The sequence below is a fragment of the Neoarius graeffei genome, chromosome 16 (genome assembly GCF_027579695.1).
Source record: "Neoarius graeffei isolate fNeoGra1 chromosome 16, fNeoGra1.pri, whole genome shotgun sequence".
NCBI classification, from domain to species: domain Eukaryota; kingdom Metazoa; phylum Chordata; class Actinopteri; order Siluriformes; family Ariidae; genus Neoarius; species Neoarius graeffei.
In genome coordinates, this window is record NC_083584.1 from 32,507,192 (window position 1) to 32,524,802 (window position 17,611).

The 17,611-nt window shown below is 40.6% G+C and overlaps 1 protein-coding gene across 3 annotated transcripts in view; it reads right to left on the reverse strand.

Annotated features, from left to right (window-relative positions):
- Nucleotides 1–274: 274 nt before the first annotated feature.
- Nucleotides 275–17,611, reverse strand: part of rnf19b (ring finger protein 19B) — a 34,406-nt gene continuing 17,069 nt past the window's right edge. For all 3 annotated transcript variants that reach the window (XM_060942803.1, XM_060942804.1, XM_060942805.1), the window contains exons 2-10: nt 16,017–17,195; nt 13,626–13,825; nt 8,357–8,501; nt 8,039–8,201; nt 6,346–6,460; nt 4,911–5,051; nt 4,584–4,773; nt 4,331–4,465; nt 275–3,044 (exon numbers count right to left, since the gene is read on the reverse strand). In XM_060942803.1, coding sequence (XP_060798786.1) covers nt 2,642–3,044; nt 4,331–4,465; nt 4,584–4,773; nt 4,911–5,051; nt 6,346–6,460; nt 8,039–8,201; nt 8,357–8,501; nt 13,626–13,825; nt 16,017–16,603 — 2,079 coding nt within the window. In that variant the 5' untranslated portion in view covers nt 16,604–17,195 and the 3' untranslated portion in view covers nt 275–2,641. The remainder of the gene's footprint in view (nt 3,045–4,330; nt 4,466–4,583; nt 4,774–4,910; nt 5,052–6,345; nt 6,461–8,038; nt 8,202–8,356; nt 8,502–13,625; nt 13,826–16,016; nt 17,196–17,611) is intronic.

The window sequence follows — 17,611 nt, forward strand, 5'->3', positions numbered from 1 at the left end:
AGAAAATACAAAAGTAGCTGTTGCAACACAAATATTTATTCTCATGATTCTTTTGTCTTTGCCAAGCTGCAAAAAGAAAGTTCTTTTAATACTGTATTTCATATATCAGTAACTAAGTTGTATTTATTGTCAAATTCAAGTGTTTTCTTTATGTTCAGCACATTACCCCACTATAAATGCTGTCTTGATTGGGTCATAGTTCCAGAGCTGCTATTTTTTTTTTTTTAAAGACCCCCTTTTCTTAAAACGATTATGACATAATAACATTCACTGGTTTATGATTAAGGTTTTTATAATTGAAGACACATAAGAAGCAGAAATGCAGCATATGGAAAAAAATATTTCATTACATTCCACAATAATATAACAAACAGATAATATACAATCAAATTATTTGTCATTTTTCTTTTTTTTTGGGGGGGGGGGGGGGGGGGGGGGAAATGAACCAGATGGATACTAAATACACAGGTAAGACTAGCTTTCAGGGCAATGACAAATACTGGGATAAAGTGCAAGAAGCTGATGATTTGATTTCATTTATTATTCAGAAACGCTCAAGTCCAAACACGTTGCAGGGAGTCCATGATAATACAAGGCTTTATTACAAAAAAAGTGCATCAAATGGTCGGTGTGACTGTTGATGCTTTAACTCTGCTATTTAATACAAACTCTCAGATAATTTCACACACACACACACACATACACACACACATAGTGTTGTCAATGGGAAAGGAACTGAGAATGTGATGGAGAGCGTGAGATCTCTAAGGCAGGCAGACAATGATCAAGGTGGAACTGTCTGCTTGTGAAGTGATGAATCTTCTTTAAACCGCAGCCGTGCTAAATTCTTCAGTCTGATTGGTCAGAAGCAGCTCGTTCTAATATGGTATCGTATCACAGTTCACAGTAAAAACTTGTATGACAGGCACGCCACATCAACAGATTTTAAAATAACAATTGTTGATCTGGTGAACTGTTCATCCAGCAATTTTGGGAAAAAATAAAGTCCCCGGTGTTAAAAGGCAGATCTAAAACCCTTCCTTTTCACCATAGTTTTCCAACACAGGAAAAGTCTTCAGAACAAACTAAGCTGTTTCAGAGATGACGCATCACATTAAATGTAACTAGAAATGGATAAAAAGCATGTCATTCGTTAAATAAATGAAAAATCGTAATTGTTGGCAAATTGCTGTGGTATAAGAGGAATACAATTATTCAGGAGGTCCTTTGATAGGAAAATAAAATCAGCTTTGGGGTGGTCATGGGCCGATGCCCCCCCATTATTTATTTCGCATGATTGTGTTTTGTTCCTTACACACTGTAAAAAATGTCTGTAGAATTAACAGTGAATTTATGTAAAATCATGACATAAAAAAACTGTAAATACAAAAACAATGAAGCAGTGTGTAATTTACATCAATATACTGTAAAACTCCTAACCAAATGCCACTGTTAATTTAACAGTAAGAATATGTTGAATTGATCATATTTTTTTGTATAATTTACAAATTGTTGTAGTTTAAACACAGACAAACTGTAAGACTAAAACAGAATGTGATGGTTAAAATTACATCATTGCCCTGTTAAAAAAACAAAAACATGCCCACCATTGTGGCTCAGTCAGCTAAGGTGTCATGCAATGAATCTGGGAACCTGGGTTCAATTCCGACCTGAGGTCATTTCCCGATCCCTCCCTGTCTCTCATTTCCTGTCTCTGCACTGTCCTATCCAATAAAGGTGAAAAAAGCCCAAAAAAATTCTAAATATATATATATCTGTCTAGTAGATCATTGCTTGTAACCATCATTGTTTATTGTACAATGAATATCCGTAAAATTAACAGTTATGTACTGATTATTGTACATTGAATACCTGTAAAATTTAACATTTTCAAACTGTTGTTTTTACAAGTGTTGATATACCTTACCGTAAAGCCATATACACTGTCACTGTGTTTTTTACGGTGAAAAAATGGCAACCACAGCTGCCAGTTTTTCACTGTAAATTTGACAAGATTTTTTTTTACAGTGCATAAAAGTGCCTCTCCATCACTGATCATCATTCTCTGTGCAGGTGAGACTCCTGTGTAGGCCTGTTTACACCTCATCACTGTGCAAACTTGGTCAGTGCGACTACTACATACTATACTTGTATCCTCATACACAAGTGTGGGTCATGCATACATACACATGCATACAGCAAATTATACAATTTCCAGGTTTGTTATAAATAATCATTAAAAAAAGGACACCCACACACTCCCAACATACATTTTTTTAAACCCCTTACAGTCCATATATAGACCCTTTCCAGAGTCCCTCACAAATTATACGTGTGCTTTATACTATTTTCAGTATTACTTGTCTGGCATTATTTTTCTTTTGTCCCTCCTGACAGGAATTCTTGTGGCAATGGTGTAGTTAACTTATTTTTGCTTCAAAAGCCAAGGCATTTTTTGAATGACTAACAGTATGAACCATAGAGGTAGAGCCCTGTCAGTAATTTAGGCAAGACGGACAGATCAACAGGCAGACCCATGCCACCAAATTCCCCAAAGAGTATGATCACAGTCTAAACAACATTTAAAAAAAAAAAAGCAAAATAATAAGAAAAAGCAGTCAAAGCTCTCTGGTCCTTTTTTTCAAACAGAAAGGATGACGTTTTCAGGGAAGTGCAGACCATCGCTGGAGTTCTGGGCTCGGCAGGTGGGCTGGGGAGGAGGAGGGTTAGGAGAGTCGCAGTCCTCCGATGTGAGCTCGGCGATGTCATCCGACTGCGTATCGGACGTCTCCAGGTCACTCCGGATGCTCTCAGGCTGAGCCAGCGTCACGTCACCGAGCCCCTCTCTGAGCGAGCCTCCTGATGACAGCCCCAAAGACGAGCGGGATAAAACCCTCCCTCGGCGAGAGCTGCAGTCCTGAGGCTCCTCCGCTGAGGCGGCGGCCATGGCACAAGCACGAGGAGCCAGATCCTCCTCACTGGTTAAACACAGATGACTGGGTTTGGTTTCAATGTCCACCTGAATCTCCAGGTTTGTGCCTTCTCTGAAACACATCACAAATCCATGATAAATTACACAAAAATGACTGACTGAGAGCTGCGGTCACTGGAACTTCAAGAAAAATTCATTTATATTGATAGCGAGATCAGTTAAAAGAATCATTGATCCAACAGTCTTAATTTCTTCAAGCACAGGAGTAACAGGCCAAGTTAGCATCTTCCATAGTTTTTGATGGACAAAAGGGAAGGAAAATTATATTTTATATATATTATATATATCCCACTATTTTACAATTTACAAAAACAGAGAGATGTTTAAAAATGAAATTAGGGTCCACTGGGGGGGGAGGATTTGTCATGACCCTTCTGGTCATGACAATTAACCCAAATGAGGTGGATGATTTACCCGATCATCCCCCCCCCCAAAAAAAAAAAAAAATTTTAAGAAGAGAAGCTAAAAGTAAAATCGATTAAGCACACATTGCTCAAAACAAAGCACAAATTACACATTTCGGGAGTTTAGTTTAGGTTTTTGTTTAAACACATTTTCCTGTTTACCCCTGAAACGCTTTTAATAAATAAATAAATAAATTTCATTATGCCATCAGTGACACTTTGTGATGTGATGCATTGCTCATCCTGAATAGTTTCATTGTCAAACTACTGATAGCGATGAGAGTTTAGCTTTTACGTCAATTATATCACAACCAGCTGTCACTGCTCAGAGCATATCCATAAGGATTGATGGAATTATAAAGAAAAAATAATAATGTGAAGATTTAGAAAAAAAAAAAAAGTGTACTAAAAATTAAGGAAAAAAAAAAAAAAAAGCACAACGTTTCGGTGCCACTCGGACACCATTATCAAGTGAGTATAAGCTAAGTCAACGTCAAAACATATAATAGATCAGCATAATGCTAAACAAACCGTCTGGCCTGTAAGGAGTCTGAGTGCATGTTGAGAGTTAGTCTTCGTTCTCTCTCCCTCTTTTTAAGTCACTTGGCTTGATAATGGTGTCCGAACGGCACCAAAACATGTTTTTTCCTTAATTTTTAGTAAACATCATTCAGAACTTAAAATAGAGATGCCATCATTTAAACTGATAATTCCCAATTGTTCTAGGTTTATACAAAACTTTACACAAATGTAAATATGATCTATAGTGCCGAAAAAAAAAAAGTAGCATCATCTGAATTTTCTGTATTGTCCAAGCCTATTAAAAAGGTTTTGCTCCACCTTATCAAGAATTTCATCTAGTCTTGGCAACACATCAAATCCAGGCCAGACAAAACCGCGGCAGACTGATGAGTAACGGTGAAATCATACATACCTATCGGGTATTGTGTATGAGGAAGTAATGGATCCTGCCATGCCCCGAGTGCTTGCACAGTCACTGGCTGCTCCCAAGCTCCCTGTCTCTCTGTGTACACCTTCCTTTCCGATCTCAGTGCCTTGAACCTCCAGCCTGCAACACGGACACGGTTAAATTACTGTAAGAAAGTTGTGAGGGCTCTTCATGCCCACACTTAATTTAAATCGACAAAACCTGTGCATTTGATTCAGCAATAGGGACTCTGTCACACCTGCTGTATTTTCCTGTCCGGGCTCCGAGAGCTCCTCCGGCTAGCGTGTTGAAGTGGGGTGTGTCAGCGAGACCCCCGGGAGCCACAGACAGGCCTTCACTAGGCGAGGTGGTGCTAAGGCCACTGGCTGCTCCCTCTAGGCTGCTCTCACCAAGGCTGGGAGACTTCAGCGCTCGCCATGCATCAGCAACTACAGGAGCAAAAACAAGAAAGGGAGCAGAGATGCGTTAAACATGAAAAAACATGCACAACATGACAAAGCATTATTTGTAAATAACAAGATATTACTCTTATTACTGTAGGTCACATTGCAACACATGCTGTTACCTGTAATGGGTCCATCATCTTCATCAAAGTCAATCCTGACACCTCGTCCCTTCCCTCGGCTAACCCCACAGCCCCCACCGCGACACAGCGATATTGGCACCACACCATACACGTATGCCAACATGATCGGTACGCCAATACCTAAAAGCATGACGGGTGATTTATCACTATACATGTCTTTACTTGTAACTGTAGAACTGTACAAAGAGGAACAAGCTTAAACACCGACAATATTTTTAATTCTATATACACACACAGGACACTTTTTCGATGGAGTAAAAACATGTATTCTATTCCATTCTAGCTGGTTTGATAGCATGCAATATTCAAGATTTTTTATTTGTCATATACACAACAGCAGACACAGCGGTTTATTATTGGGTAATGAAATTCTTATTTTGCAACTGCCCGACCAAACTACGCTTACCAATATAAAAATATATATATAAAATATGAAATATAAAATATAAAGTGCATATGGAATGCAAAATATAAAAAGGTAGAGTGAAAAAATGAAGATAACATTTAAAAAAAAGGGAGAGGCAAACAAACAATGTGCAAACATAGAGGTAGATATACTGTGCAATGTCTTGTGCAAAATTGCTAATATAATATTGTTAGCGTATCGCTTATCCTACATGTATTACGCCACTCTACCCAATGGAGAACAAGCGTTGAATATGGTTTATGATATTGCATGGTTGTCAAGACAACGTCACACATTGGAGACGTAAAATTTCTGCGCTAGCGAGCGACTGTGACGATCTGTAAACAAACATGGCCGCCAGGTTTGCTTCGTGAAATACCAAAGATTTTGAGAGAATTTTGAAAGAGAAAAACGCATTGAACACCCGAAAGGCATGCGCATGTATAATAATACTAGCTGGCTTTTTTCATGTTAAATCAGATATAGTCCATTCAACTCGTCTTTGACTTGTTCAATATCATGCTAGCTGGATGGACTATATCTGATATACCGTACCACTCAACACCAGCCAATATTATTTAAATATTTTTAAAGAACCATCAAAATGTATTGTACAACAGTTAGCTCGTCCATTCATTTTGACTGGACAAGCAGTGGTACAAGAAGGCTGATATTTACTATAACCCCACTAGGATATTTAATTGTGCGTGTCTATCACTCACACGTCTGTGTTCACCAAGTAAAAATCCCACTTCCGAGTCTGAACCGTGTGTTAGCGACATCAATGCACATGACAAACAATACTTTTTTTTTTTAATGAATATAACTTTGGATATGTAAGCTCACCAGATGAAGATGAAAAGAAAGAAGGGAAGCCAATTTTACCAAATCGCAGCTGTGCCAATATTCACTATAACCGCACCCTTGCTCATACGGTATTGCTTAACTGACTTGAAAATTTCCATCCTGTTACGGTTTATACTTTTCCATGAAAAAAAAAAACCTTACCAACACTGACAGCTGCAATAACCGGGGCTGTGATGATAGACAAGGCTACACCCCCAGTAATGGCGAGGTTCCTCCTGTGGTGAGAGTTCTTCTTCCCCTCATAATGAGCATATATCTGTACCAGGAAAGAGGGAGGAAATAAATGAATGAATGATCGCGTGACAACGTGTTGCCAAAATGGCAACGCATACGTTCACATTAATGCAACAAGAGCTGAAATATGAAGCCATAACTTCCTTTACATAGCATCTGATTTCACAGAAAAAAAATCAACTGCAGATCAGGAAGTTCCCTTTCCGGAAGCTGAGCTGTAGAAATAATAATAATAATAATAATAATAATAATAATAATAATCTCATTATCTGTAGCCGCTTTATCCTGTTCTACAGGGTCGCAGGCAAGCTGGAGCCTATCCCAGCTGACTACGGGTGAAAGGCGGGGTACACCCTGGACAAGTCGCCAGGTCATCACAGGGCTGACACAGACACAGACAACCATTCAAACTCACATTCACACCTACGCTCAATTTAGAGTCACCAGTTAACCTAACCTGCATGTCTTTGGACTGTGGGGGAAACCGGAGCACCCGGAGGAAACCCACACGGACACGGGGAGAACATGCAAACTCCACACAGAAAGGCTCTCGCCGGCCACGGGGCTCGAACCCAGGACCTTCTTGCTGTGAGGCGACAGCGCTAACTACTACACCACCGTGCCGCCCCATAATAATAATAATAATAATAATAATAATAATAATAATTTTTGCTTCAAGCTCTTGGTGAATTCCCGTTTATTCAGTTTTGCGTTTATGTTGCTGCGAATGTGGGTTTTTTTTTTTGTAGTTGAAGCACGTGGAAAATTCAGGGGAAGTGAGACTTCTTGCTTTTTGGTGTACTGTGCTGGTCATTTTGGGGAAAAAAGTCTAGGGATTTTTTTTTTCATCCTTAGATATGAAACAATGACGATTACAGTAAAAGCTTGTTTCGGTAAGGCCATACACGCTTAAAAAAGAAGAAGAAAAATCTAAGCAAGTCAAAATACCTTGAAAATAAGCAAATTCAATGAATATTTTTGTTTTAGACTTTTCAAACAAATAAGATTGCTAATCCCATTTCTATACATCTTTGAAACTGTCTTACTGTATCCCAAGATAACTTTGCTCATTTGCTCTGCTCGTGCAGTTTATTTCTGAAAAGAAGCAAAATTATCTGCCAATAAAGTAAGACAATTTTAAGCATGAAATTAGTATGTAAAAATAGGCTTAATGGCCTTATATTTGAAATACAGTAATCTTGTATTGAGAAATATTAGATCGAGCTTTTATTATTCAGTACATAGTCACTTATCTTTCATCTGCAATGTAAACTTTTTTTTTTAAACCTGAGAAACAGTGTGTTGCTTTGGCGTGCTGTTCCAGTAATGTTGGCTAGCGTCCTAACAGCTAGTATTACACAGTAACAGTATTACCCGAATAACGTGAAAGGCTTTATAAAAGCAAATCAGGCGATTCAAACCACACTGTGAACAAACAAGGAAGGGTTCTTTTCTATCCAAAGCTCTGACGAGAAATCATTTATTATTCAAATGTAGTTCCGTATAAAAAGCCTCTGGTATTTGTGTCTAGATTCCTCGAACTCCGCAATGAATGGAATTAGTCATGGCACCATCATGATAGTGCAGATGAGTGTCTCACCTTCCTTCCTACGTAAACCGGGATGCCAATGACCATGGCAGGCACTGCAATGCCAGCGATCAGTGTGATGCCAACTGGTGCACCGATCAGAGTGCCGAGCTGCCATAGAATCTTTTTCTTTCGACTCCATGGCTTTTTCCCCCAGAAAGTACAACCTGATGGACTGGGGGGGGGGGGGGGGGGGGGGGGGGGGGGGGGGGGGGGGAGACGCATGGATTGAGAAAGAATGCAGGCAAAATAAAATACAATGCACTTAATGGACATTACAGGAGTTTATTATCAACAACTCCTGAACTATGCTCGGAGATGAGGAGATACCTGAGGTAGTGCAGATCAGAGATTTCCTTCATACACAGCCAGCAGAACTCACAGCCACACACAGCGCAGGTCATGTGATTACAGCTTCCATCATTCATCTTGATGATGTAGGCGCCACACCGGGGACAGGGCTTGATGTCATCAGCTGAGTAGGGATTAATGGAGTGAGGTTTAGTAGAAGCAGAGACACACAGAAGATCCTGTAACAAAAAGTATGCTGAGGAAGCACTTTCTAAACACGCCAGCTAGTGTCAGAGTTTTAGAGCAATGAACACGGGTAAGAGTTTTAACATGGCTTTTTTTTTTTTTGCTCGCTGTGAACTCAAAGCCTTATTTATCAAGCTTACATTTGGGTCAGAGGCTGAAAATATATTTTTGAAGGTAAAAACAAGGGCTATAAACAGTGAGTATATTATTTTAATATAATATATACGTGTTATTTACCAGCTGGGAGGTCCGTATGGTGAAATACCATGACCGAGGTCTTGAAAAGTACTGACCGAGGCCCTCTGGGCCGAGGTCAGTATTCAAGGCTGAGATCACGGTATTTCACCATACGGACTGACCTTAAGCTGGTAAATATTTATTTTTTTCCTTTACCAAATTCGAACAGAAAACAAGAGCGCCCAAAAGGGAAAACCGAGCCGAGGCGAGCCGCCATTTTGAATCCTCATTCACGGCTGTAATGCAAATGGCTTCCTCCTCGGTATACAAGTGCACTTCCATGGCAGGAAAAAAAAAAAAAAAACCTACATTTTGCCGCCTATGTAGTCCCCTATTTATACAAATAGGAGTCATTCAGGATTCAGCCATGTTTTTGCTCAGCGTTAGCAAGTTACAGGTTTTTAGCTTTCTCCTGAAATGTTTATTTCTTCTTCCTCAAGGTAGTAAAACTCACTTTCGCCGTGAAGACTGTTGTTATCGCTATCCATGCTGTAAAATTAATGCTATTCTCCTGAGAAATGCGAAAATAAATGTTGACAAAAATCGCTACCATGTTTGTTGTTGTGAACGAGCGAGTCGCCAGAGGTCCGTAACCAGGGTCCATGACTGAGGTCCGTACTGTAGAATACGGACCCGCTCGCCAGCCAATCAGAGCGCAGGATTTGGACCGCGAAAAAAATAATTAAGAGTTATTTCCCAAAATCCAATCGTATATGAGCGGACAGCCGAAAAGGCACATAGCGCCAAGCTGGCTATAAGCCATGTACGACGAGATTGAGCGGAATAACTGTTATTCCATCCACATTCGCTGGATTTTGAGAAACCGAGCGTTTTTATTTTTTTGCAAATTCGGGAGATTAAAACTTTATACAAAACGTCCAACAAAATCATTTCCACTTAGAATGTAAACAAACCGGTGAAATGACAGAAGCAATTTGTGGGGGGAAAAAAATAAAAAAGTGACAATCAGCTGGGATAGGCTCCAGCTTGCCTGCGACCCTGTAGAACAAGATAAAGCAGCTACAGATAATGAGAGGAGATGAGAAAAAGCGACAATAATTCTTGGGGGGAATGTTCTTAGAGTCAAATACTTTCAAACTATATTTTGTTGCTTTTTTGGGGTTTGTTTTTGAGGTTTTATGTCCTCCTCAGTTGGTTCAGCAACATGCGCTGCCATTTTGTTTTTCTCTACTCACGGTATAGGAGCTGATAGCCTTGTAGTAGTGTAGCCAATCAGAGCGCATGATTGCTCATATCCAGTGAATGTGGACAGACTTTTTAATCAGACTCCTAATTCACTCCAACTTGGAAATCACACATTCATAGCTCTGAGAGGAATATCTCAGGATTTGTAAGCTGCTGGATTTGTCACATTTCAACAGTAGTCCATGTAACAGGCTTTAATTGGTTAGAATATGGTCAAGGAAACAAAGTTATGGTCCATTATAATTAATCATGAACATACTGGTCTCTCTGCAGATATGATATTTAGGGCAGCAGATATCTGTGATGCCATTAACATGTTGGATAACAACAAAGCCTGTGGTATGGACTGCATCACTGCAGAACATTTAAAATATGCCAGCAATAAGCTCTGCCCTTTGCTTTCCATGTGCTTTACTGGGTGTCTGGTTCATGGGGTCCTGCCCAACTCCATTATGTCTGTAATACCAGTGCGTGTGCTTAAAGACAAGGTGGGTAAGCATAATAGCATTGACAATTCTCGACCTGGGCGGCACGGTGGTGTAGTGGTTAGCGCTGTCACCTCACAGCAAGAAGGTCCGGGTTCGAGCCCCGTGGCCGGCGAGGGCCTTTCTGTGCGGAGTTTGCATGTTCTCCCCGTGTCCGCGTGAGTTTCCTCCGGGTGCTCCGGTTTCCCCCACAGTCCAAAGACATGCAGGTTAGGTTAACTGGTGACTCTAAATTGACCGTAGGTGTGAATGTGAGTGTGAATGGTTGTCTGTGTCTATGTGTCAGCCCTGTGATGACCTGGCGACTTGTCCAGGGTGTACCCCGCCTTTTGCCCGTAGTCAGCTGGGATAGGCTCCAGCTTGCCTGCGACCCTGTAGAACAGGATAAAGCGGCTACAGATAAATGAGATGAGATTATCGACCTATTGCATTAGCCAGCATCTTGTCTAAAGTACTGGAGAGAATACTGTTAACAAAGCTAGAAATGTATGTTCTTACTTCTGACAACCAGTTTGGCTTTAAAAGAAAACATGGAACTGATCTGTGTATCTATGCTCTTAAAGAGATTGTATTTAAGTACACAAGCCTGAACTCATCTGTATTTTTGTGTTTCATTGATGCATCAAAGGCATAATAGAATTAATCATGAAAAATTATTTATAAAATTGCTAGATAGAGATGTCCCTAAATTCTTAGTGAGAATTTTAGTGTTTTGGTACGTCCATCAAACATCTCATCTCATTATCTCTAGCCGCTTTATCCTGTTCTACAGGGTCGCAGGCAAGCTGGAGCCTATCCCAGCTGACTACGGGCGAAAGGTGGGGTACACCCTGGACAAGTCGCCAGGTCATCACAGGGCTGACACATAGACACAGATAACCATTCACACTCACATTCACACCTACGGTCAATTTAGAGTCACCAGTTAACCTAACCTGCATGTCTTTGGACTGTGGGGGAAACCGGAGCACCCGGAGGAAACCCACGCGGACACGGGGAGAACATGCAAACTCCACACAGAAAGGCCCTCGCCGGTCACGGGGCTCGAACCCGGACCTTCTTGCTGTGAGGTGACAGCGCTAACCACTACACCACCGTGCCGCCCTCCATCAAACATTTCAGGTTAAATGGGACAATGTGGTATCTGCTCCGTTTTGTGTCAGTAATGGTGTGCGGCAAGGAGGAATTTTGTCCGTTTTATTTAACGTCTATATGGATGAATTATCAAATCAGTTAAATAGGTTAAAAACTGGTTGCCTTGTGGGCAACATTCCTGTTAGTCATCTTATGTATGCAGATGACTTGGTCCTGCTTTGTCCATATAGTGCTGGGCTGCAGCAGATGTTGAAGGCGTGTTCACAGTGTGGACTTGATCATGACAAAGTATAACGCTAAGAAAAGCCACATAATGATAGTTAGAAGCGCTGGGGATAGGAAATTAACTTTTCCCACCTTTTATTTGGCAGATAGTCCCCTTGCTGTGTGTGAGGAAATTAAATACCTAGGACATGTCATATCTGATGACTGGACAGATGACAAAGACCTATAGACAGCGTTGTAAAATTTATTCTCAAGCTAACATATTTATTAAGAAGTTTTCTGTGTGTTCTGATTCTGTGAAGTGTTCCTTGTTCAGAACTTACATCACACCGTTATATACTGCCTAATTGTGGTCTAGCTATAAGAAAAAGACTATGCAGAGGCTCAAGGTAGCATACAATGATGCAATGAGGTTGCTGCTTTGTGTCCCTAGGTGGCATAGTGCTAGTCAGTTGTTTGTGTCCAATAGAGTGCCTACTTGTGAGGCACTCTTAAGACAGCAGATGTTTATTTTCGTGTGTCGTTTGGACAAGTCCGAGAACTACATAATTGAAGCTCTAGTCAGCCCGTTGAAAAGCTGCTATAGATTCACTTCCCTACATGTCAACCTATACGGAATGTCCGTATTTTATACGGATTTGATTCAATAAACGTAGTATACGGGCATATAAATAAAGTTATACGGATTCTTTAAAAAAACCTTCAATATTTATTTAGAGCTATAATCAATTCCCACGATGATAAAGGAGCGCATAACATTTACAAACATACTGTACACCACAGACAGCCAGTAAAGAGTCTTATGAAATCGCGTGTTATCTTGTGGTAGCGAGACTTAGTTCCACTTTTGATCATGCGCACACCGCATTGCGAGAATCCCACCAAACGTGAAGTCATAGACATATAAACATAGACGCCGCCTTCTGCGTAGAATCATACGTCATCCTCGCTGCCATATTGGATGTGGCAAAGTGGAGATTCTTCAACCGTCTCTGGTATAGCGTCTAGACAGTAGCCGAGAATAAAGATGCCTCATTCATGTGCTGCGTTTAACTGTACCAACAGGTTTACCGTCCAAACGAGATCACATGGGATTACCTTTCACAGGTGAGACTGGAAAAATACTTTTCATTGTATTTGGTCATTATAACGTAATTTTACGAACAGATTTTCCTGACTTTCTGGCTAATATGAAGTCTCGCGCATAATAGCCGCTCGGTGAAACCTGTCTCCAAACAACGAAGTATTTCCTTCGTAACTACGCTGATAACACTGTGTTTTTGTCAAACATTGGAGCTTTGTATTCATTCTGAAGGTTTATTGTTATTAATATTGAATAAAAAGTAACTGGGATACATCATTCAAATTTTAGGTAAATTATTTTAATTTGCATCTTATACGGATTTTATAAGGGAAATACAGATTTTGGAGGTTGGTTATACAGGTTTGATTGACCAAAGGTTGACATGTATGCACTTCTAGGTTAAGGTGGCATTGGTGCAATAGCCTGTAGATCTTGTAATTTGCTCATTTTTTGTATTTTTGTACTCTCTTTTTATATTATTTATACTGTATGATGTGTTATATGGACCTGTGTCTGCAATAAAGCTATTATTATTATTAAAGTAATCATATCCATTTGTCCATCAGTAAATTTTCAAAATACACTGCCATAGAAATGACATTTTTAAAGCTGAGAGAGACGAATAATTCAGAGTTGTCATTCCATAGATACAGTGATGTGACCTCATTGTTAAATGTACCAGCAGTACAAAAGCTGAGACTGAAAGATGAAGTAGTTAAGATGGACTCACTGGCCCCTTGCTCAGCTGCGTAACTGGGTGAGTGGTTGCTGTGTGTTCTCAGGGATAGTGCCCTTTGCTGCCGGGCCGAGTCACACGTCTGGTTCGGATGCCAGGCCTGCTTGCAGTGGTAACAGAATTCGGCGCCACAGCCTTCCCTACGGCATACAAGCCTGGGGCAGCTGGCACAGCCTGAGGCAATGACGGCAAACCTGGCAAAAGAAACGAGAGCAGGTCAGAGGAGCTTTCTGATACAGCTTTTCTGATTTCTGGCTACAATACACTTGGATTACTTGTTACTTGGAGCACACTTACGGTTATACGCTATACACACACGGAGAAAATTAAAAAGACCAATTCTGAAGAACGTGAAAGACAAAGGGAAAGAGAGAAAGAGGGAGGGAAAAAATAATGAGATTGAAGGAGAGAAGCTGGGCCCTAGTGTGCACCTGTGCTATAGACAGCGTGTGTTGCTGATTTTATCCTTACAGTAAACTTAATGTATACGATTTCTCCCATTGATCGACACTGAGAGAATATCTGTTTGGTCCGGTCGGAAAACCACAGTTTAACGTTACGTAGGCCAACAACAAGCAGCAGTACTGTAATAACTGAATAACAAGCCGAGACAATTTAATGAGTTAATCCGAAAAGCCACACTGGTGTATCCAATTTCATTTTGCAAAAACAAATTAACTTGAGAAAACAACTCTCTTGACCTGTAAGTCATTACATGCTGCTACAAAAACAAATGATGCCATTAAGGAATTTTTCCTGTAAAATATTCCACGGAAAACCGACACACAAACAAACTAGTCTGATCAAGTACAATACACTCTCAAAGCCCAACATGTCCTTACTGGTTCCATCAAGGAAGTCAAGACCTCACTTTACAGTAAAAAAAAAAAAAAAAAAAACACACCACACACACACACGCACGGTCCAGTAAGGAGGAAACGACCGCTTTAATTAAATCCCATCCCCTGTTACCCATAGCAACGCTGGCTCTGAACTGCATCCCAGTCGCCATGGCAACTGACAGCAAAACAGAAAGAGAAGCCTCAGATTGGGAAAGAATGTTTCAAGATGAAAATTATACACAGGCTACCGTCTGACCTCCAATAACCTCATAAATAAGAGGCATGGAAACTGATTATACCTGCTACTGAATTGTATTTCACTTTCCCTCAAAAAAAAAAAAAAAATCCCGTTCTGAAAACTCCCGTCTGTAGGCTGGTAAAGGAGTGGTGTTGACTCAAAAGACAGACACAGGCAGGTCCCGGATAAGTAGGTCACCAGCCCACTACTGAGATTGTGGCATTTAAGAGATTTGTCAATGTCGTGCACAGTAAACATATACTCTCCGAATGACACATCTGCTGAATTCGGCTTCCCACACAGCTCTCTCTCTCTCTCTCTCTCTCTCTCTCTCTCCCTCCCTCTCTCTGACCTTTAAAGCACCTCCTACACTTTACAGAAAAGCCCAAAAAGCAGGGATACTCACTCACAGTGTCGAACATTTACAAAACAAATTAAATTAAAACAAATTTCCTATACATAATAGTGATTCAATGCTAAGACTCTGAATTGTTATCAGTGAATGAAAGCTGGGAGGAACTAATGAGACCTTATCACGAGATCGGATTATGGTTATGAATATTCTTCTCGTTCGTAAATTTTACAATTTTAAAGCGATCCTTGAAATTTCCAGCACAAGACTTCTATTCCTCTAGACCTTTCTTATATTCCCCCCCCACTGTCTAAGCAATTTTAAATGCCAAGTTTCAGCTTATTTTTCAATGAATGACTTTTCGTTCTTATCAACGTCAAAAAGGCTTCTGATGTTTGAAAAATTAAGGGGGAAAAAAAAAAGCTTAATGTTTGTAGAACCAAAAAGCAAAAGGTTACTCAGAGCTCCATTTCCTTAGAAAAAGGGGATGCATCAGACATTTAATTGAATGTTAAAGCTGCAAATGGGACATATTATTACTAAGTAATGAACAAAACATAAGGGTTCTTTTTTTTCTTTAAACGTACTGTTTTCAGTCTACAAAATGACTTCAATTGATTTCATTAACGGTTATATTTACGTAACTAGGTGTCTAAGCATCTATAACTTGTTAATTATGCTAGTTAAATGCCTCTGAATACATGTAAGGTGTGTGTGTGTGTCTCATCTTACGGACAGTCGAAAAGATATATATATATATATATATATATATATATATATATATATATATATATATATAAATAAAATTCACAGTACAGTGTATTTTTACAATTATAGACCTACTGGGGGGGGGGGGGGGGGGGGGATTAGGACAATGAGAGGTCACTTGTGAAGCAGTGAAGAGAACATGTTTACATGTCCTAGAAATTGCCCAGTATGACTTTCACTCTTACCCGCAGTCTGGAGCCGGACACCAGCGACAGTCAGGGTCTGAAGCGAGGCACCGCCTGAGCAGAAACTCCTCATACTTCTCCAACAGGGCAGCATCATCCAGGATAAGTGCCACCTGCCTGGGTGCCAACCTCTCGGCACACTCTGGGCAGCTGAGCTGCACGCGGCTCTCTGTGATCTCAATGCGCAGGTACTGGCGCAGGCAGCAAAGGCAAGAGCGATGACTGCAGCCCTGAAGCTCTGCCAGCTGATCCCGTGGCTGGCGCACCAGACATAGTGGGCACTCGAGGAGCTCCTGTCCTCCCAGAGAGGCCTGGCTGGTGGATAAAGGCTCGGCTGTGTCGGCAGTAAGAGGGTCCGGGGAAGCAGCGGTAGGAGTGGGAGGCTGAAGGAGCTGCTGTTGTTGCTGGTTGTGCTGCTGAGCTAAGGGTGTTCCCGAATTAGCTTTGCTCCTCCTGGAACCACGTTTGCTGTGAAAGAGGTTGGCGAAAGAAATCCTGCTCTGCTTCTTGCCTGGACCACGGCATTTAGGATTGGGAATGCCACTGACAGACGAATGGGGCGAGTCAGAGTCTTTTTCTGATCCCATTGCCCAGGAAAAATCTGATTTGCTTTAAACTCTGTCGAAAGTTTGACTGATTTTGAACCAAAATCTTCCAATACAGACTCCTGTGACAGGCTTCTCTTTGACTGTCAAGGTGTACTTCAGATGACAAAAAAAGCTCTGTTGTCCCAAATTAGATTTTCAGATATCCAGTTACTGACACTAAGAAAAAATTCCCATCAAAACAGTCACAGCTTTGATCTGTACTTCGCATGAAACAATAGAAACCCTCACTGAACTTGGCTGACGCAAGGGAAAGACAAAAATCTTCACAAAAAAAAAATCCCCTTGGCGTCCTACAGGTTTGTTCTTGTAACACTCAAGCAGGCTGATTAGCAAACAATCAAGTAAACATCGATCATTTCCAATACTTCAGACTAACATTGGGGTTTTTGAGTTTAAAAAAGAAAAAAAAAAAAAGGAGATGTCAGCTTCTAAAACAATATGAAATATTATATATGCTAGAAAACGTGTCCTCTGGTTCAGACCGTCTTCAGCTGAATGTCCTCTGATGTTTTGGTTAAATCACACGGCCGTGCTGAGCTGCTCGTCTCCTCTCGTTCTCAGTCGGCGCTGTCTGGAAGGAAGAGAAATGGCACAGGAAGTTAGCATGAGCCGTGTGCCTGCAAAAAGGAGCATGCTCTGTAGCCCCCAACACACATACACCCACACAAACGCCTTCTCTCAGACTGGCTGTTTCGATTTCACTGTTAACTCTTCCCTCTCAGCAGGAGCAAAAGTACCACAGGTAGGACTGTCTTAATGACGAGCAATACAGAGATGAGAACTGAGTCATGCATTCAAAAATATATACACGTACAAACAGTAACGTGGAAAACAAACATCACATATATTCAAACTCTGATTTAATAAAAAAAGTCCATGTTCAACTGTAACAACTCTTTATTGAACGATAACATTTTACCTGCATCAATTATGTTCATTATTATTATTATTACCCGGCACACCCACAGCGTATAAGTATTAATAAGA